This window comes from Notolepis coatsorum (assembly GCF_963971535.1).
Source record: "Notolepis coatsorum genome assembly, chromosome: 3".
Taxonomy (NCBI): domain Eukaryota; kingdom Metazoa; phylum Chordata; class Actinopteri; order Aulopiformes; family Paralepididae; genus Notolepis; species Notolepis coatsorum.
Window position 1 is genome coordinate 196,602,193 of NC_140167.1, and position 22,859 is coordinate 196,625,051.

Consider the following 22,859-nt stretch of genomic DNA (forward strand, 5'->3'; position numbering starts at 1 on the left):
TTAGGTGGAGGGTTTTTTACAAACAGCCACTGCCTAAGAGGTCAGGGGACCTACAGTGGAGGATAGCGCATGGGGTGTTGGCAACGAATCGGTTCCTGGCTCGGGTGGATCCAGGGGTGGGTGATGGGTGCCCTTTTTGCGGAGTATCTGAGACTGTAACCCATGTTTTCCTAGAGTGTCAAAGGATTAATAGGGTGTTGGGGTTCCTAAATGGGTTGTGTGTGAAGCTGGGGGTGATGTTCTGTGTGGAGAGTTTCATCCTTGGCCAAACATATTCATTAAGTAACAAGGTTGTGAGCGTTTTACTGAACTTTGTTTACGGGCAGGCTAAGTTAGCCATTTGGCTGACCCGTAGGAATAGGATCAAGGGCGTTGGTCCTACGGAATCGGTGCCTATGTTGAGGGGTATGATTTCTGCACGCCTTAGATTAGAGTTCATGTATTTCTCACTGAGACATAATGTTGATGCGTTCGTGAATGCTTGGGGATTGGGGAATGCAATGTGTACTGTGGGGGAGGAGGGGCTGAACATATGCATTTGAAGGTCAAGTGGGTTTTATGTGCTGAAGGAGTTTTTGGGGTGTGTGTGCGTGTGTGTGTGTGTGTGTGTGTGTGAGTGTGTGGGTGTGTGTGTGTGTGTGTGTGCGGGTGAGTGTGTGGGTGTGTGTGTTGTTGTTTTTATGAAGATGCCGTGAGGTTTTTTGTGTCTCTACTGACTGTTTTTAGTTGACATGTTTTAATAAAGAACATCAAAAGTCTCTCTCTCTCTCTCTCTCTTTTTTTTCTTTTTCTTTTTCTTTCTTTGTGAGTGGAGCGGAGCCTGGGGAGTGATTGCGTGTGAGTGAGTTTCTAACTTTTTCTATTTATATGTTGTTTGTCAAGTTGTGAATTAGAGTGTTGCTTATTTATTGTTAGGTTGTTGGTTTAGTGTGTGTTGTTGTGTTAAATGGAGTTTAGAGGTTTGTTCTCAGTCCGATTGGCTGGGGCTGGTCGGCAAGATACCCAGGCGCGCAGGATGGCTGATTTGAACAAATTGAGTAGGAAACACGGCATTAAGATTGGCACCGTGTTCCCCTGCTCAGTTGAAGAGGTTAGTTTAGCGGTAGGTAAAGTTGTTGGTTACAACAGTATTAAGTCTGCAGGGAAAATTAATAATGCTGTGGTAATCTTTTTGGATCGAGTTGAGAAAGTGAATGCGGCAATTGAACGCGGTATTATTGTTCGGGACCTGCACGTTCCCGTGTTGCCACTTGCGCAACCGTCAACTAAAATCACGTTGTCTAATGTACCACCATTCATCTCTGATGAGTTTCTGATAAAAGAGCTGTCCAGACATGGAAAGATAGTCTCTCCCATTAAGAAGGTGCTTACAGGATGCAAATCACCGTTGTTGAGACATGTTGTTTCTCATAGACGTTTTTTGTATATGATTCTGAATAACAGGAATGATGAGTTCAACATGAGATTCCATGTTAAAGTGGAACATTTTGATTAAGAATGTGTACTTCAGTAGTGCAGTACTTTATAGAAGAATGTGTACTTCAGTAGTACAGTACTTTATAGAGAAATGTGTACTTCAGTACAGTGGGGCGGCGTGGCTCAGGGGTAGAGCGGGTCGTCCAATGATCGAAGGGTTGGTGGTTCGAATCCCGCTCACGCCCATGTCCATCCCACTGCCGTTGTGTCCTTGGGCAAGACACTTAACCTACTTGCCTTGTATGAATGTGTATGCATGTGAATGAATGTTGGTGGTGGTCGGAGGGGCCGTAGGTTCTGGGGTGTCACGAAGAGCGCTATATAAATCCAATCCATTATTATTATTATTATTATGTATTGTTTGCATCATCAGAGGCCATGAAGTGCTTTGGGTGTGGGGGGGGGGGGGCATGTAATTAAAGCATGCCCTAAGAAGCAAGCTCAAGATGCGCATGCAGACCTTGGGGAGGGAACTAGTGGGCAAGGAAGAGAACCGTCAAATAATGAGACTGTGGTTTTAGAAATTAGTGGTAGGGGACAGTCAAGAGTGGCTAGGAAAGAACCAGCTGCTGTAGCCGGGGCTACAGTTGAGATACAAGCAGAGGTGGCCAGGGATAAACCAGCTGAGACAGACAGGGCTGCAGGGGAGCTACAGGAAGAAGTGGCCAGGGTTAAACCGGCTGCTGCAGAAAGTGCTACAGGGGAGCTACAGACAGAAGTGGCCAGGGTTGAACCAGCTACTGCAGAAAGTGCTACAGGGGAGCTACAGACGGAAGTGGCCAGGGTTGAACCAGCTACTGCAGAAAGTGCTACAGGGGAGCTACAGACGGAAGTGGCCAGGGTTGAACCAGCTACTGCAGAAAGTGCTACAGGGGAGCTACAGACAGAAGTGGCCAGGGTTGAACCAGCTACTGCAGAAAGTGCTACAGGGGAGCTACAGACAGAAGTGGCCAGGGTTGAACCAGCTACTGCAGAAAGTGCTACAGGGGAGCTACAGACAGAAGTGGCCAGGGTTAAACTAGCTACTGCAGAAAGTGCTACAGGGGAGCTACAGGAAGAAGTGGCCAGGGTTAAACTAGCTACTGCAGAAAGTGCTACAGGGGAGCTACAGACGGAAGTGGCCAGGGTTGAACCAGCTACTGCAGAGGGTGCTACAGGGGAGCTACAGACAGAAGTGGCCAGTTTTAAACCAGCTGCTGCTGAAAGTGCTACAGGGGAGCTACAGACAGAAGTGGTTGGGGTTAAAGAAGCAGCTGTAGACAGTGCTACAGTTGAGATACAAACAGAGGTGGCCAGGGATAATCCAGCTGAGACTGACAGTGCTAAAGGTGAGCTACAAGAAGAAGGGGCCTGTGAGAAACAGACAGACAGTACTACAAGTGAGATGCAGGTAGAAGGGGCCTGTGTGAAACAGACAGACAGGGCTACAGGAGAACTGCAGCTGGAAGGGGCCTCGGAGAAACAAACATACAGTGCTGCTGTGTCTGGGGGGAAAACACAGGAGAGTAGCAGTGGTTTGTGTGGAAGCAGTGCAGGAGTTAATGACCAGACTAATGAGGTGGAAATGGAAGATGAGGATGTTTCACAATCTGCACCTCATAAATGCAAAGGAATGACTTCACAGTCAGACCAGAGTGATAGTGAGGAGTATGAGTGAATGAATGAATGAATGAATGAATGAATGAATGAAAACTTTATTTAACAGATTGCAGAATGGGTACAATACAGTACGGCTCAATACATACAATTGTTAAGGGGATGCAGACCTGAGAAAGACGTTTGTCTTGTTTCCATCAGGGTCCCCCATTTTCAATTCATATAGACATATATGACATACATGACATACAGATAGTCAGTACTGCTACATCTATACATTTATGACATACCAGATTTGCAAATACAGTACTGTTTGTGATACAGAAGGAGTCAAGAAAAGGGAGTATATACATTTGACGTAGAAACTGTACATTGGAGGTTGGGTGGGGGGGGTTGGGTACATTGGGATATTGACAACCATACTGGGTAATTTACATTGGAGGTGGTTGGGGGGGGGGGGGGGGGGGCGGGGGGCATACTGTATAAACAAGTAACACTGTACATTGAGGGGGGGGGGGAGGAGACACTGTACAAACAAACACAATTGTACATTGAACTATTGACAAAACCATACTAGGTAAATGACTGTACATTGGAGGGGGTTGGAATGATTGGGTTAGGATATTTACAGGGGCCAGTGTTGAATTGCAGTCTCCCGTAGGTGTCCCTTGAGAGAGGTTTTGAAAGTGGGTAGTGATCCACATTCCTTTACAGCTTTGGGTAGGGCGTTCCACATTGATGTGGCATAATTGCGAAACGTGTTTAGTCCCTTATTTGAGCCGAATCTGGGTTTGACATGATTTGTGGAGCTCCCTCTGGTGTTGTGATCGTGGTATTCACTGACCTTTGGGAAGTATTTTGACATGTACATGGGTACCTTGGTCGTGTAGTGTATCTTGTAGACCAGGCCCATTGCAAGTTGTTGTACTCTGTCGTCTACTCTAAGCCATCCTAGGTTGTCGAAGTGGGCAGGGGTGAGGTGGGTTCTAGGAGTAAGGTCAAGCAGTAGTCTGACCAGTTTGTTTTGAGATGTTTGTAATTTTGTTTTTAGCGCCTTTGAGGTGCTTTGGTACCATGAGGTGCAAGCATAGTCGTAGTACCCCTGAATGAGTGCTCCTGCCAGAGTCTTCAGGGTGTTCTTGTTTACCAGAGAGGAGATCCGGTACAAGAATCGAGTTCGTTGGTTGACTTTTTTTATTACATTGGATGCCATTTTGTCACAGGAGAGATTAGCCTCTAGGATGGACCCCAGGTAGGTAATTTCATCTTTCCTTGTGACAATATTGTCACCCACTGTAACTGAGAAGCCGTCGGTCTTGCTGAGTTTGTTATTTGAACCGAAGAGAATGGACTCTGTTTTGCCCATGTGTAATGATAGTTTGTTATCAGCGAGCCATATGCAGATTCTGCCTAGTTCCGAGCTGAGGGTTTTTTCAACCTGTAACTTGTTCTTGTCAGAGACCAGCAGGGCTGAGTCGTCCGCAAACAGGAACAAGTTGCAGTCACAAGCTGACGACATGTCATTTGCATAAATTAGGAACAGTAGCGGTCCTAGTATGCTTCCTTGTGGAACACCACAGCTCACTGTGAGGGGGGGGGGATAGGGTACCGTTTACCTCCACCATCTGTTCCCTCCCCTCAAGGTAGGATTGCATCCAGCTCACTGATAGACTATCAAAACCAATTGCTTTTAGCTTGTCAATCAGAATGGAGTGATTGACCGTGTCAAAGGCCTTTTGTAGGTCCAGCATGACCATGCCGCAGTATTTGCCTGCGTCCACCTCTTGTTTGATGTGGTCAGATGGTAGTGACATGTCTGAGTTAAAGAAGTCACAAAACAGAAAATCACTGTCAGTCAAAACCATCAAAACTTTGCTACAGGAAAACAAGAATGTTCGGGGCTTCAAAATAGAGGAACATATTCCTGATACAGATGCTTTCTATACGTCTGTCAGGTTTCACATGGGAAATAACAGCTTTACTAAGCAGGAAGTGTATACTAGACTAAGGAAATTACTGCCAAAGGTCAGAAAACAAATTCATGAAAGGAAAACAAGTGGCAACTTTTAATTTATTGTTATTGTGCGTTTTAGTCACTCCTCTTCTCTCCATGGAACATTTTAAGGTTGGAACTTTGAACTTGAATGGGGCAAGAGATGTGAGAAAACGTGCAACGCTGTTTGAACTGGTCAAGTTAAAACACATTGATGTTCTTTTTATGCAGGAGACACACAGTGATAAGGTGAATGAGGTAGAATGGAGGAAAGAATGGGAAGGTGATTTAGTGTTGAGTCATAATACTACAATTAGTAGTGGAGTTGGTTTTTTATTCTCAAAACGTTTTATTCCTGCTTCCTATACTGTAGAACATGTTGTAGAGGGTAGGTTCATTGTAGTGAAAGCACATTTTGAAACATTTAATGTGGTTTTATTGAATATTTATGCTCCTTCTAAAGGGCCTGAAAGAAAGGCTTTTTTAGATATAGTGTGTACTAAATTGTCCGATTTTAGTCCGGATGATTTCTTATTTTTTTCTGGAGATTTCAATTGCACAGAGAATAACAGTTTAGACAGGAATCATAATGAACCCCATCCAGCTTCTCAAAGTGCATTAAGAAAGCTTGTACACACACACGGCTTGGTTGATGTGTGGAGGAGGTTTCATGGGAATGAGCGCCAGTATACATGGTCTCATTGTAGGGATAATGTTGTCTCCTTAGCTAGACTTGACCGTTTTTATTGTTTTAAACATAATTTTAATGTTTTTAAAATGTGTAAAATATTGCCTGTTGGTTTTACAGACCATTCATTGGTAATGTGCATAGTCTGTATTAAGAATCTGGTGCCTAGAAGTGCGTATTGGCATTTTAATTCAGCTTTGCTCCATGAAAAGGATTTTAGGGATGTTTTTAGTTTTTTTGGGGTCCTGTTTAGGAGTAGGAAGAATGAGTTCTCTTCTCTTAGGCAGTGGTGGGACTGTGGCAAAGTAGAAATTAAAATGCTTTGTCAACAACACACTCTCAATGTAACTAGAGACATCACTACCTCCATGAGAGATTTGGAGACTGAGATAGTGGACCTTGAGAAAATGTTTGGGTCCACAGGAAATCAAGGACAGTTTGAAGTCCTTAATAAAAAAAAATGGCTTTAGCTGACCTGCTAGGTGTGAAGGCTCAAGGAGCTTTGTTAAGGTCTAGATTTATGAATGTCAATGCTATGGATGTGCCTTCCAGTTACTTCTTCGGTCTGGAAAAGAAGAATGGACAGAATAAATTCATTCACTCTCTTCTGTCAGAGACAGGGCAGGACATCACTGATGCCAGTCAGATCCGGAGACGGGCTGTCGAGTTTTATTCTGCTTTGTATAGCAGTGAGTACACTGACAATGATGTCCTTCTACAGTCTTTTTGTGAAGGATTGCCCACAGTATCACGGGAGTCGAATGTGCTGCTGGAAAGACCTTTGGACTCGTCAGAGCTCTATTCTGCCTTACAGAGCATGGGTGGCGGGAAAGCCCCTGGTATTGACGGTTTGACGGTGGAGTTTTACAAAGCCTTTTGGGACATTGTGAAAGACGACCTTCTCGAGGTATTCAATGAAAGTCTGGCTGAGGGTGCGTTGCCGCTTTCGTGTCGCAGGGCAGTGATAACCTTACTGCCAAAAAAGGGGACTTTGCAGGACATAAGGAATTGGAGGCCTGTGTCAATATTATGCAGTGAATATAAGATTTTGTCAAAGACCTTAGCAAACCGTCTGAGAGAAGTGATGGATCAGATCATACATCGTGATCAGACGTATTGTGTACCTGGCAGGTCAATATTAGATAATGTATATTTAATTCGTGATGTTTTGGGTGTCTCTGATTCATTGGGATTGAATACTGCTCTTATTTCAATAGATCAGGAGAAAGCATTTGACCGCGTTGAGCACAATTATCTCTGGAGTGTTATGAAGAGTTTTGGGTTCAGCGATGGTCTCATTGCTATGGTGAAAGTTTTGTATCAGAACATTGAGAGTGTGTTAAAATTCAATGGTTCTCTATGTGCTCCTTTTGAGGTACAGAGGGGTATTAGGCAAGGCTGCGCTCTCTCTGGCATGTTATATGCAATTTCATTGGAACCCATGTTACAATCATTGAGAAATGAGATGAGGGGGTTAGCTATACCTGGGTTCCAAGATAACATTGTTTTGTCAGCTTATGCTGATGATGTAGTTGTTTTTGTAAAAAATCAAAACGATGTAAATATATTGGAAAGAATTGCTGACAGTTTTAGGGCTGTGTCTTCTGCCAAAATAAATTGGAGGAAGAGTGAGGCGTTAGCTGTGGGAAACTGGCATAGTAGATTACCTGTGTTACCTCAAAACATGATCTGGAAAAGGGATGGTTTTAAATATTTGGGGCTATACCTTGGGAATGACACGATTGTACAGAAAAATTGGGAGAATGTGGTGGAGAAAGTAGAAGGAAGGCTGTTTAAGTGGAGATGGCTGTTGCCTCAGATTTCCTATAGAGGCAGAGTCCTGATAATAAATAACCTTGTGGCTTCTACCTTGTGGCATAAGCTGGCATGTGTGGAGCCTCCTTCAGGCATGTTGGTGCGGTTGCAGGCAAAGATGGTTGATTTCTTTTGGGATCGCCTGCACTGGGTTCCTCAGAGTGTTTTGTTTTTGCCCAGAGAAGAGGGAGGGCAAGGCCTGGTTCATTTAGCGAGTAGGACAGCGACTTTGAGGCTACAGTTCATACAGCGATATCTGTTAGGACCAAGAGATTTAGTTTGGAGAGAAGTTTCCTCTTTTATTCTTCGACAAGTAAATAGTCTTGGACTTGATGTATCTTTGTTTTTAACAGACCCGACGACTTTAAGGTTAAATGCACTTCCTCCTTTTTATCAGGGGGTTTTTAAATGTTGGACACTTTTCAAGTGCACAAGGAATACTTCTATTAAATCGTTGCACTGGTTACTTGAGGAGCCTCTTGTTCACGGTGCAAGGATGGATATAGGCGACTGTGCAAATCCTGGGCTGACTGGACTGCTGTGTGCTGCCGAAGTGGTACGCCTGAGACGGCTGGCAGACACAGCAGGACCAGAGTTAAAGGATGCTCAGGCTGTGTGTTCGTTATTGGGCCTGAGGTCACAGCGCTACGCAACCAGGGTGCTGGATCTCTGGAGACAGAGGTTGACTGTTGAGGAGCTGGGAATGCTTAGATTATACAGCAGTGGAGCTTTAAAACCGGATAAACAGGATGAGTTTCCAAATATCTACCTGAGCCCTGTACTGGGAGAAATGTCTGGTCCTCTACTTTTTGTAAAGGGTTCAGCTTTTTACAAAATGGATAGGAAATCGTGGTACAGAAACTGTGTCAAAGTAATTAATAAGAAATGGCTAAACAACAGAGTGGACACTGTATGGAGGAGTAGGCTGTGTGCAAGTAATGACACTCAACCTGTGTGGAGAGTTTTATATAAACCTCCTTTAAAAAAACAAACGGCTGACCTTCAGTGGAGGATTCTGCATGGTGCTGTGGCAGTGAACGCTTTTGTTTCCATCATCAACCCAGAGGTGGATAATAAATGTCCTTTCTGTGGGTTGACTGAGACTGTTTTTCATGCGTTTTTAGAGTGTAACAGGCTTTTAGGGCTGTTTGAGCTGCTCACCGACGTTTTTAGGCTTTTTGGTGAAACTTTTTCTGTTATTGGTTATATTTTTGGAGCAGGATATAAAAAAGACAATAGGAAAAAATGGCAACTGCTTAATTTTCTGGTGGGGGAAGCTAAGCTTGCAGTCTATGTAAACAGGAGAAACAGAGTGGAAGATAAACCGGACCAGGATGCAGTGTTAGTGTGGTGCTGTAATGTGAAGGCTAGAGTCTGGCTGGAGTTCAGGTTTTATAAAGCTATGGGAAATTTGGAGGTTTTTGCTCAGGAATGGTGTTATGGAAATGTGATTTGTGATGTCTTTGATGATGAATTGGTTTTTAACAACATTATGAATATGTGAAGCTCTATTTATTTATTTGTTTGTATTGTTTTTTTAATCTTGAAGATGTAAAGTCTTTTTTAAAGGCTTGATGTAAAGTTTTTGTTTCATACAGTGCAAAATAAAGTACTTTAAAAAATCAAATCTCTCTCTCTCTCTCTCTCTCTCTCTCTCTCTCTCTCTCTCTCTCTCTCTCTCTCTCTCTCTCTCTCTCTCTCTCTCTCTCTCTCTCTCTCACAAAATATGGTTTTAAAGGGCCTCTCCTCGCTTTTGTCTGCTCCTCTGCCTGCTTGTAAACACACACAGGGGTGGAGTCTGGGAAAATAGATAACATAAACACTTGCCCTCCTGACGTCAAGGACAAAGTGACGTCTTTAGGATAATTCTTCAGTCTTTCCTAAAAGCTACGAAGGACGTCGTATTTCCACCTCGCTACGGAGCTGAAGAGCTAGTGTTAAAACGGGAAAATAACCCAGGCTAGCCTAGTATGACATAGGCATGCGTCATTGATTCAAGGTTTCCATAGAGGGACCATTATTTATGTGTTTTTAAATTTGATTTATTTAGCCTTTATTTTACAGGGAAAGTCTGGTCAGATGTTATTTACCTGGAGACGTGGCCAAACATGGCAGCAGTGGTTACAATGAATAGATAAAACAGACAATACAGTAGAACATACAAAGTAGAAATACAAAGTGGTAAAAATAAATAGTTTACAGTAAAAATGTCATATCACACATATACAAAATGTCATATTACAAGCCACAGCCAGGATCAGAAACTGGAGCAAACATCTTGCATAATATGATTGCCAATTATTAGTTTGAAGAACTCTGTTAAAGGAACAAAGTGATCAAGCTGGAGCTTTGACTGAAGGTCGTTCCAGGACCAGGGTGCAAAATAATGGAACCACAGGGCTGATTCTGGGGACTTTAAGAAGAATACAGGACTGCGATCTTAAGCTATAGGCGTTGTGGATATTTAGATGCAGGTGGCACAGGGAGGCATTTAGATATCAATCAAAATATTGCTATTTTTTACCAATTCCAAATTGTTTGATGGCTAATTTGACATGTAGACAATGTGGTGGGGGGGCAATGCCAGATTTACCTGTAGTGTTGTGTTACCTCCGCCTAGGTGAAACCAGGGCGCAGGTTATGTCATCGCTCCTGACTGTACCTCAGTCTGTAAGTAAGACTGTAAGTGATTAAGTAAGGGATATCTCGAAAATATAATGGCCACAGATAGTCAAATCAGGCCGAACTGAGAACGATATATCTTGAAAAGTAATGGCCATATTTCATTTCAACATTTGCTGTGCACATGCATGACACCAAGAGGAAGAAATATATTGCTTTTGGTGATCCCCTGACCTTTGTTCTAGTACAGCACCCCCATCAGGCCGAATCTTCCATTTTCAAATGATCGTATCTTCTGACCCATTAGTCGTACAGTGACGACATTTGCTGTGGATATTCATGACCCCTACAGGGAGAAACCTGTTGATTTTGGTGACCCTGTGACCTTTCCTCTAGTGCCACCATTTTGGATCCATAGCTTGGGGCTGTTGAGATGGACAATATCTGCAACTCTTGTTTCTGTCATCTACCCAGTAAAATGTTGCATATGAAAGTAACGGAAAAGTGGGGAGATTGTTGGGCCTTGGCGGAGGTCTGCACTCTACTGAGTGCATTATTCTTTTTGCTGCACTCTAGTGAGTGCATTTTGCTTTATGCCTGTTTCCTGGAAAACCAGCGCGGACAATCCCAAGTGTAGCCAAGGCTCTCTTTAAGCCTTTCCCCATGCATTCAGACAGACATTACATCACCGATGATGATGTGTACTGTAGACAGACATCATGTAGAGCATCAGACAAGGGTTATGGTGGCTCAACCTTCTCTGTTACTCAACAACACTAATTGACTTTCTTCCTTATTGAGCTAAAAGAACCATTGAGGCTGTGTTTTGCAAGTCGGACAGAAAAAGACATTTAGGCACACAAGGGGTATGACTCTCCTGTCATGGCTGGTTTATGTGTGTTTATATATATACTGTATAGGACTATAGGCCTATATATGCCGAGATAATATACAGTAATGTATTTATACAGATTATTATCTCTTAGACAACATACTTAGACAATAACACAACATCATTGTAATAGTCAGTCACATCATTCTCAGAACTATAATATACATTTTGCAGTTTGATTTTATTCTTAAATTACTAATGAAACACCAGTGGCATATAGACGAAGGTATATTTGCAATCTGTGCCTGCTTGCATGGTGATACAGCAGTGTTATTTTTCTTGCCAAGTTAATAAGGACTTTCTTCAGGCTTGGAATTGAATTTGGTCAGCTGTAGTGAAACTTGTCAAAGACAGTGAAATGTGAAAAGCATGTTTCACCCGTTTGTTGGCTTATTTCCGCAAGATGTTACTTCTCTGACGCTGGTGTCATTGAAGGAATTTGTGATCGTATCGACTAGAAATCCAGTGGCCCTGGCGAAGAATGTAGGCTTGAATGAATTATCTTTGCATAGAGACTTCCACATGTGGGCCTATAGTTAGTACCTTCCATCGCTCTTAGTGAGTCATAGCCAGCGTTTTTCCTAAATGCTGTTACAGCCCCACTGTCCATCATGGGAAACGGGAGGACATGCAAATTGCTCTGTATATTTCTGTAACGTCTGTGTATACTTCTGCAGTTTTGCACGCAGTGAATTTGGAGCGCTGACACAATGTTGTACCCAGCAGGCCTCATTTGCATGTACAATTCCTCTCCCTTATTGTACTGCGGGGCTGACGCGCACAGAGAGAGCATATCACCTCAACCAGACACTGCATTCCACAATGCTGTGATAACTATAAGGACTATCTCGGAGAGCAGCCGTTTGGACAATTTGTCTATCTCGGACTCAATAGCCTACATGTCAGGAGGTAAGTAGGCTAAGCTGACTGGGTTTACCTCTAGCTTATTCCATGACTTGTTTATTGGTTTTAGGCAAATTGTCGATCGGTCGGAACGCCGCGGAGAACGTCCCCCCCCCCCCCCTTTCACTGCAGAGGTGGGATTTTGTCCGAACAGATGAGGAAGAGACAAAACACGATCAATCAATCGACTGCATAGCCACGATGACTAATTTCATTGAGGTATCATTTTTGCTATGGCCATTGTTTCTTTGAACTATATCTCTATAGCTGCAGACAGTGCAGGCCTGCCGTACATCACTCCCCACATCATGAGGAGCCTACTGTTAGATAGGGGAACTCGCATGAGTTCCTACTTTGCTTCTCATGAAGTTGGCCACACAGTGATCTTTCTCATACTGGTTAAAGAAAACCTCCCCACAAAAAAACAAACATATTCATGTCGTGAAGCTACCTGTATGTACACGTGACACCAAGAGCTGTGTCTCTGCTTTCAGTGTTTTCTATTCTATATATTTTAAATTGGGTCGGGTGCGTCATTGTACTGCATTTGTCTACATTAGGTTCTGCGCTCGGTGGGTCATCTCCTGGTTGGACATGGGGTGTCTTATGGGACTGAGTGCTGAGGTGTGTTATATAGGTCAGGAGATCTCACGAGACGTTGTGAGTAGGGCTGTAGCGATTCCTCGAGTAACTCAATTACTAGAAAGCATCGGTGCAGGCTCCGTGTGATAATCTGTATAACTATACAGCGCACCGTGTTTCGCACAGATGGTTATCATCATTGTGGCAAGACGTGCTGGAGGGGGGCCGGACACACGAGGGAGATGTGATTGGACGGACGGCGCGGGTAAGAGAAGAGATAGGCCAGAGAAAACGACAAAGTGTCCAAAGTTTGGGATAATTTCAAGCGGAAACAACGAAAAAACACCTAGAAAAATAAGCAGCTGAGCTTTCTGGCCTGGACCTTCTTCACTATGAGAACGACACAGAGGCGGGGGCGGCCGGCTGGCGCAGCGGACATTGCGCTCGTCACCAACGCAAGGGACACCAGGTTCGAATCTGGCTGTCGGCGTTGCCTCGGCTTGGGCCGGCCGTCATACTAACTCAATTGGCAGAGTTAGCGGGTGGAAGTCGATGGGTGGTAATCTGGACGTTGTGGACAGCGACTCCTACAGGTCGGTTGGGGGACGCCTGCACAGCAGAGACAGGAAATGGCGGGGGTAGTGTGAGCTTCCCACACGTTACACCTCGCCAATGAGAGTCCGCGCTGGCAGGTGAAAAGATGCGACAGGCTGCCTCCTCGTGTATCAGAGGGGACACGTGATGCAAGGCTTCTATCATCCCTACAACCGGCCAGTGGGGGGCATATGCGAGCAACGTTCAAGACAGGGGAGGGGAGAATTGGCACAGCGAAATTGGGATGGGAGAAAAATAGAAAAAAAATAAAGAGCGACAGAGGCTGGACACACACACACACACACACATACACCATACACGGTGCAGCCCCGCCTTCTTTCTCCACTCCATTTAAGCTAATAGTTAGTGGGTCTTGTCCATAGAATTATATAGAAGTCGTCACTATTTGGTCTCGTCGTTAGCTCACTGAAGATGGTTTTTAATTGACACAACGAAAACAACAGGAAATACTTAACATCTGAGGCGAATGAACAAGGAAATGCAAAAGATTCCAGCCGCAAGCCCATAGTATGCAAGCGATGCTACAAAACAGTGCCAAGGAAGGGTTCTACTTCTAGCGCAACACATTTAGCAAGGCACCTGACGTTAAAGGAGCGACACGCAGACCTCTAGATTTTGGAGAGGTTGGTGACCGCTCCCGTTTCAACATCACTGAAGCATTAAGATGGCCCGATAAATTGTTGATAAATGTATTGCCTAATAGCCATTTTTGATGCTCTCGTGTTAAGCTAACCCTCCTCAGAGCTAGCAGGCCTGAGGAATCATACATGATACAGTTGGGTAAAATACTTTGACTATGGTCAATAGTAAAAGAACATGACAGCTGCACCATGTTCAACAGAGCGAGTGGCTCACATTTTCAGAGATCAGTCTTATTTTATCTTTTGTACATTAATATTGCTCTTTTAATAAGAAAAAGTGTTTCTTATCCCATTAATCGCTAGAATCCTCTTACTAAAATGATCGACAGGTGCAGCTAGTGTTGTCATGATACCAGAATTTTTACTTCGATACCGATACCAGCCTATCAAGCATCACGATACCGGTTCTAAAATGATACCACGGCAAAAACCTAAACTATCTGGAAAAGTAATGGAATATGATATTAGATGACAGAACATGGAACATTCTTTATAAAATCATCTTTATTAATGATTCTTTATTAATAAAAAAAAAAATTACGCTGTTGAAACTTAAATAATCAAAAATTCTGTTACAGCTGCTGAGCTAGAGAGAGAAAGAGGGGGGGGGGGGCGATTGATACTAATAATATGAAGTATTAGACTACTTTTAATGGCTGGGTATCGCAATACCTTTCTTGTATCGGTGTATCGTGCAACCCTAGCTGCAGCCCTAGTTGTGAGTTTGAGGCCGGCTCTTAACAACCCTTTCACTGCCGCACTGCCAAACGGTTAACCCTTTCACTGCGACAATACACAGAAGGTTGACCCTTTCACTGCCACACGACAGCCGGTTAACCCTTTCACTGCCACACGACAGACGGTTAACCCTTTCACTATCACACAACCGACGGTCGCCGGGTTAACCTTATAGTAAAGGGTTAACCTTCTGTCGTGTGGCAGTGAACGGGGTTTTAACTAGGGATGCTCGATATTGGCTTTTTTACCGATACCGATATTGTCCAACTCTTAATTTTTACGATACCGATATCAACCGATATCACATTTTAATGCCGATATCGGCCGATAATATCGGTAGCTCGATAATATCGGACATCATTTCTATAGAAATGTAAAAAAAATTATATATATATATATTTTCTTTGAAAACCGATACTGATATTTTCCGATATCACATTTTAATGCCGATATCGGCCGATAATATCGGTAGGCCGATAATATCGGACATCCCTAATTTTAACCCATGTTACATACCTCCTCTCTTGCCCTCGGTTTTCCTATCTCTCTCTTAGCTACAGTGTTATTATATCATCCAGTTAAACAGGAAACCAAACGAGGCGAGCCTAGTATTCACACACTGGTCTGTATTTAACCTCAACCCACTGCTTTGTGACTGAAGGAATGAGACTAGAGTGCGTTAAGTACAAACACATTTCAACATTCCACCTCCTTCACCCGCTGACCGACCGGTCTGTATGCAAATGAAAGGGCTGACCCACTCGACACACGGATGCCTGGCTTCGCCCCTCATCCATTCTTCTCTTCACCTTTTGCTTTGAGCTTTTTTTCCCCTCCTCTCCTCATAAGAAGAAACCCATTTTTATCCCTCTCACTGTATACGGGTCTCTGCCTGGACCATTACAAACATCGCTGTGCGGTAAATGGCTCTAAGTGCTCTTTGCAGGCAGTGAGTGTGTGTGTTGGGAGTGCTAGCCTGGGGGTGGGAGGGGGTGCGTGGAAGACAGACCAGCGGTGGGTGAGAGTCGGATGTCTTGTCTCCCCCCCCCCCCCCCTTTGGTGTTAGAGCCGGAAAATGAATGACCTCTCTCTCCTCCAAATAGATGACATCACTCGCTGTTGGCAAGCGATGCGCAAGCGATCAATACAGTTCTCTAGAGGTTTCCTCAGGACTTTAGGTAAACAATGTCCTGCCGGTGTCTGACTGAGCAGAGGCGCGGACCATCGCAGTGTAGTCCTAGCGGTTTCTGACACACTCCGCTGGGCTTCCCAATGAGAAATGCCCTCAAAATAGCTTTAAAAGGTCCTGCTAGGTGGGAGGGGATAAGCTCAATAGTTATACTGTAAAAAGTCCTGTTAGGTGGGAGGGGATAGGTTCAATAGTTAGGGTGTAACAGTACACACAAACTCGGTTTTGAAGTCACAGTTCGGTACGGGTTTTTGGTACAGTGAGGGAAAGTTTGGCTTTCCATGTTCCACTCCGGGGTGATGTAGTGTGCAGTAACTAATTGTACTGGCTGTCAATGAATTAATTAATAATCGACTTGGTAAAAAAAAAAAAAAAAAAAGGGAAGAATGACAGGTAATCTCTGTGTTGTGTGTGGGTTGAACGAACACCTGGCCCTTTGCGCAAATTCGATTTTGGGAATGGGTGAACATGGAGTTTTGAATAAAATTCTGCACGCACGGTCGTTAGTGGTTAACATACCGTTGTATTTGTTCGGTACACAGCCGTACTGAACCTAAGGTCCAGTACTGAAACTGTTCGGTACGGATACGTCACGTGTACCTTTACACCCCTAATAGTTATACTATAAAAAGTCCTGTTAGGTGGGAGGGGATAGGCTCAATAGTTATACTGTAAAAAGTCCTGTTAGGTGGGAGGGGATCCGATAGGCTCAATAGTAGTTATACTGTAAAACATCCTGTTAGGTGGGAGGGGATAGGCTCAACAGTATTCTTTCTACGTGACATTCATCAATCAGAACTGTGTTGTGCTGTGGCAGAATGAAGGCTTTATTCTGAATCATCCAGTTCCACCTGATTTATATTCCTGTATCAGGGCTCAGGCTCAATGAGCCATAGACGCTCTCATGTCCCTGAGATATTTAGCGTTTGTTTTCTTTTCCTTTCTGAAATGCCACATCAGGCAGCCTCTTTAATGGCTCCAGTTATAGCACAGCGGCCTGTTCATTAATGAACCCAGCGGAGTGATGTCCTCCTTGAAATATTGACTCTTTTTATCCTTGCTGCTCGTCCTGAGACCTTTTGGTTCAGCTATATTGTTTGATTGCAAACGACTCGGAGTGAACGTCCTCGCCATCCTTAAATCGGCCCCACAGCGCGCACCGCGTTGACCCAGTATAAAAAGCTGCGAGTCCTCCCCGCAGTGTTAAAGGATTAAACGTGAATGATCTAAGTTTTTTTTCTTCAGGATGCCTCCTGTGTCCATTCCTTTATTTTTTTTATATTCATTTTCCTTCTCACACTTCCCTTCTGCTGCTGTTACAAAGTGTGTGGTTTCTATCCCTCTATCTGTCGTGTTTGTTCAATGTTGTCGATCAGCTATTCTCTAAATCCCTGGCGAGCCGAAAAGTGGAGAAAAGTGTCCCATCAATTAGTACTGATTGCTCGGGGGAGGTAGATCAGTCGTCTGGTAATCCGGAGGACGGTCCCCGGTTCGATTCCCGCTCCTCCCGGGCAGCGTGTCGAAGTGTCCCTGAGCAAGACCCTTGACCCCCCTAATTGCTCTTGATGAGCAGGTTGGCACCTTGCACGGCCACCTCCGCCGTCAGTGTGTGAGTGAATGGGTAGAATCATGTGAGGAACAAATTGTAAAGCGCTTTGGATAAAAGTGCAATATAAATGCACCATTTACTTGTCCATTAACCCTTTCACTGCCGCACTACCAACCGGTTAACCCTTTAACTGTGACAATACGGAAGGTTAACCCTTTACTATCGCACTACAGACCGTAGTGTGATAGTAAAGGGTTAACCTTCTGTAGTGTGGCAGTGAAAGGGTTAAGTTGGGGGGGGGGGGGGATTCTACAAGCTATCTGCTCGCTGCTGACCCTGTTCTCTCGTCTCTCCCCACAGACCGAGGGCCTGGATGGAGCCTTCTGCGTGCCGGACATCAAGCTGCACAGCAACCCGTCTGCGTTCAACGTGTACTGCAACGTTCGGCACTGTGTGCTGGACTGGCAGCAGAGGGAGGCGTCCCTGGCGCTGGCCTCCAGGAGCTCGGCGCAGAGCGGCGACTCGGACAGCGAGGAGGAGGAGGAGTACCGCGAGCCCACCATCAAGCTGCCCAAGGTACCGACCGGCCCCCCGTCGAAGGGGAGAGGTGTTTGAGTTTTTTTAACCGGCTGAAGTGAACACACCCCCCACCCCGCGAGGCGTTAACCCTTTCACTACCACTCTACCAAAGGGTTAACCCTTTCACTGCAACACTACAGAAGGATAATCCGTTCACTGCCACACGACAGAGGGTTAACCCTTTCACTACCACACTACAGAAGGTTAACCTTCTGTAGTGAAATGGTTAAGAAGCTGTGTTCTGAGGTTGTGTTTTGTAGACATGAGCAAACAGGGCGGGAAACTGACCTTTTTGGGCCGCAGGCCGCGATTGACCGATCTCAAACCCTGCCCTCTTTTCTTTATCCTCCGATGACACAATTGTTGTGATTGGAGCATCAAGAAAAGAGGGCAGGGTTTTAGATATGGTCAATTGCTGTTGGGATGTCGAAATTTCACAGGCCACTCTCGGTCGGATTTACCAGTTGGATCAGTTTTCAGTGTAGAAGGAAGTAGCATTCAAACAAAGTGTCTGGTGGTGTAGTTAGACTTCATGAAGGGCGAAGCACAACTTTACCGATAGCGTTTGGCTATAGTGGCTGGCATTCATTTCTCCAAACTTCTGTGTTGTCGTCAGGGATACGTGATTGTTTCGTCATCACTGTAGAGCAGTGGTCACCAACCTTTTTAAGCCCAATATCACCTTTTTATAATTTTATAAAGATCTACATATTGAAGCTTTGAGAGAAAAAAACAGCCAAGATTGTACTTTAAACTAAATTACTTTTATTTGCCTGTATTCTAATTACATGCAATGCTTTGGTTCAACATTCAAACGTCAAAGTAGAACTGTAATATGTACTTTCTCAGTCAGTGCTAAGTGCAGTCATCTTATGCAGCATCACTTTTCACATCAAAACAAAAGTAGAACTGTAATGTGTACTTTATTTTTTGTATTTTATTTTTTTATTATTTTTTAAACAAACATATAAACAAACATGACAACACACGATAAGATATACAAGCATTAATTAACACTTTGATCGCCGGGGTTAAATTAATAATTTACCATCCCTCGCCAGCCCTATTTAACATGGAGAAGTTCCCCTTCTTTGCAGGGCTATAACTTTTGAAATTTTATTGCTAAATTGACATTACTATGGCCCATTCAACGTCCTATATCTATTGTTCAGGGTGTAGCAACGTTATACTTTTTCATTCACATATTCATACTAAAATACGGTCTAAAGTATAAGTATGTTTTTATCGTTTTCTGCAGCTTTCTCCAGAACTTGATTTATAGCCCTAAATGCATTATATTGATGATCAAATACAGTTTGGTAGGAATCTGTGCGAGATAAAAAATGTCCACTGTACGTGGTTCTAGGAGTTACTACATATGATCTGATGTTGACCGGATGGGGGGGGGGGTCGTTTATAATTCCGTGGGCAACATTATATCATTCATCTAGTGTGGGTGATATGATCATTAGAGCAGTTAGTATCGAAGACGTTAACAAATAACGCTGAAACTCACCGTAGCTTCCTCGTAGCGTTGGGAGATGAGCGTGGAACATAATTTTTTCTATTATGGGATGTCAAAATAACCGATCCATTTCCAGGTTGTATAATAGTATATACGTCCAAATCATGTTGTTTATCGAGTTATTGGTAACGGATCACTATCCGTTGTGATCAGCTCGAGTCCTGGGACTATTAGCGAGTGATCGGACCGAATTGAAATGAGCACCAGCTTCCACTTCCTGTTTCTGCCCTGGGCGATCCGCCGATCGGCCACCAGATGGCGCTCTTGAACCGTTGTAGAGTTGAGAGGGGCTCAACAGTACATCTCATGTCTCCGGGGGAGAAATATGATTTCGATCAAAGATTTTTGAAATATTGATATCAAAGACGCTGTCCAGCGTCTTCGGCAGAATGAGCATGGCGGGGAAAGACGCTGAACAGCGTCTTCGACGATTAAAGTGTTAACAGTGCATAACCAATGAAATCACCATTTAGTTAAATGTCTTATACAGGATATACCCCTAATACCTGTTATCTAGTACCCAGGGGAGGGAATTAGGCCACTTTACTCGCCAAATGCGAGTATTTTTTACGTTTGGCGAGTGAACAAAAAAAGAAAACATTCTGCAATCACTGCACTGGCAAACGGTGCACGTCTTCTGAGTGTTCGCTTTAGTTGACAGTGCCACGAGGGCACTGCACAAGACCACCTGCGGACATATCATGTTTAATAAACGTTTGCGCAGTACTGGCCAACCCGCGGACATATAATAATAAAAGTCCCGCGGTACTACTAGGCTAGCCATCAGGAGCACTCGCAAACAGATAACGTTAAACACAGCAGAATATGGAAAACAGACAGACTGACCAACGGGGAACTGCATCCAACCCTAGTACAACCATCGAGTATAAGTTACTAAGGACACATTTAAATCACAGAGGTGTAATGTTGTCTACTGGAACTGTATACAGTGGTTAGCTTCTAGTTAGCGTTTTAGCTAACGTTAGCCCCGTGTGCTCAAAGCAGCCAGCTAGGTGTATATCTGTTATGACTATAATGTTTCCAAAAAAGCACCGGACTACGACGTAAGGTTAGACATTTTATTTCATGCTCAAAAGCCCCTGGCTTGCACATCGCAGTCACGAAAGGGGCTAGCTCAACCAGTGCACTGTGCACAACGTCAACAGCACACCAACCCAACTGACGTTACCACAACACTTGACGGTACTTCACAGCACTGTCGTAAGACCACCGTGCTGTCTTAAAGGCACAGTGTGCCTACCCAGATGCATACACAACATTGACGCGGCTTGACATACAAAGAAGTAATTATCACAATTAGCGATTTTTTTTGTCTGGTAAAAAATCTGTTTGGCTGGTAAATAAAATCAGATACTCGCCAGTTGGCTGGTAAGCCAAAAAGTTAGTTTCCTCCCCTGCTAGTACCCTACACACATATGCTCTAGCTCGTAACCCCCCCTCCCGGACCCCCCATTGGATAATCCATCCATTATAACTTGTTCCTACCAGACACTACCTTTATATGCTAGCTTTTATTCTCTCCACCACTTCTAACCACATTGTCATTTTGGATTCATTGAGACCCAAAATTCTTGCTGTAGATATTTCTTGATAAATCACATCGAGATATGTAAGAATCCAGACCTTCCGGCACATTTTTTCCGGTTGAAACCATCGTGATGCTATCAGCTTTTTAGCCACTGTGATACCAGATAAAACCAATCTCTTTAGCTGTGGATGTACTGCACACTCAAAGACATCATTCAGCAGTAATACAGAGGGGTGTACAGGTATATTCAGAGTTAAGAGATTTGATAATTGTTGGGTCACTTCTTTCCAGAATATCTTAACTGGTGGGCAGTCCCAGTACATGTGCATAAATGTCCCCTCGTCCCCATTTGTACATAAGGAGCATTTGGGGTCTTGTTTAAGACCCATTTTGTTCAGTCTTATAGGAGTTAAGTATGTCCTGTGAATATAGTTAAGATTGATTTGTTGATTGTCTGGGTTCCTTGATGCAAGTCGAACATTTGCCCAGGCTTCTTGCCAGTCAAAATCTATCTCCAGGTCTGGTATATCCCTCCTCCAGATTGAGTCTAGATGGAGGGTTTCATATGAGGATGTTAGTAATTGATGATAAAAATCTGAAACAAAACCTCTCGATGTCTCTCTTTCATAGAAGAATTTGTGGTATCTGTGGTGTACAATTGGTATCCTTAATGGAACACCGTGAGCCTTCAAACATGCCAATAACTGTGCGTAAAAATAATATGTGGACTTGGTGAGATAAATTTTTTTGCGTATTTCATCATAACTACAAAAACCCTGTTTGTTGAAAACATCTCCTAATGAGTGTATGCCTTGCTTTTCCCATCTAGGGAATCGTATAGGTTGTTTTCCAATCAAGAGTGCATTGTTATTGAATAAGGGAGTATGATTATGCCATTTCTGTGGGATCGAATATTTTTTTTGTGTTTCACGCCATATCCGGATCGCATGAGTAATTATGGGGCCAAATTTCCGTTCGCATTGCTTAATTGATAATTTGGTGTATACTATGTCCTTCAGCCTATGTGGAGCTACTATATTTTCTTCTAAATTTCTCCAGGATACTGATGCTTGGGGATCAAACCATGTTGTCAGTGGTCTTAAAGTGTACGCCTTAAAATAGTGGTAGAAATCTGGAAATGCCATACCACCGTCTGCTCTGTTTCTCTGTGCGGTGGATCTTTTTATACATGGTGGTTTGTTATTCCAAATAAATTTGTATGTGGAGGAGTGTAATTCTTTCTAGTAACCCTCTGGAGGGGGTAACGGTAGCATTGAGCTGAAGAAGTTGATTCTAGGTAAGACGTCCATCTTAACTATTGATACCCGTGCCTGTACTGAGTTTCTGAGTTTTGACCACCTGTCAAGGTCGTATTTGATTTTGTTTTGGATTTTTACGTAATTGTGCTTCACCGTTTGGCTTATGGTAGGGAATATTTCAACTCCCAAACATCTAAAGTGTTTTACCATCGGTATCTCTTCTGGGAGGGTTATATTTCTTTTTGCAGGGGCGTTAAGTGGGAGGAAGGCCGACTTCGGCCAATTTATCCTAAATCCCGATAAATCTCCAAAGTCCTCAATCAGCTTGAGAAGATGAGGCAATGCGGTGTTGGGGTTTTGCATGAACAGTATTCCGTCGTCCGCATATCAGCGTTTCCGTTAGCCGGTAATTACCGGTATTTGACCGGCAAAATCTGTTGAAGTCCAACATATTTAATCTCTCCGGTCTTAATGTCCTGTGAAAATAATTCCCTCTAAGCACAATTTGATTATTTGAATTGTATTAAAATAGGCTAAAATTAAATAGCCTATGCGATGAACGAAACAATCATTACATTTGTTTCATCGTTGCTTCTAATAATGACAACGACGTTGTCAGCGAGAGCTTAGTGCTGCGTTTGCGAATGC

At 43.7% G+C, this 22,859-nt stretch overlaps 1 protein-coding gene across 24 annotated transcripts in view; it reads left to right on the top strand.

Moving 5' to 3' along the window:
• mycbp2 (MYC binding protein 2) overlaps positions 1 to 22,859 on the top strand; it is a 253,033-nt gene that overhangs the window by 17,928 nt on the left and 212,246 nt on the right. For all 24 annotated transcript variants that reach the window (XM_084309692.1, XM_084309678.1, XM_084309680.1 and 21 more), the window contains exon 3: positions 17,660 to 17,875. In XM_084309692.1, coding sequence (XP_084165818.1) covers positions 17,660 to 17,875 — 216 coding nt within the window. The remainder of the gene's footprint in view (positions 1 to 17,659; positions 17,876 to 22,859) is intronic.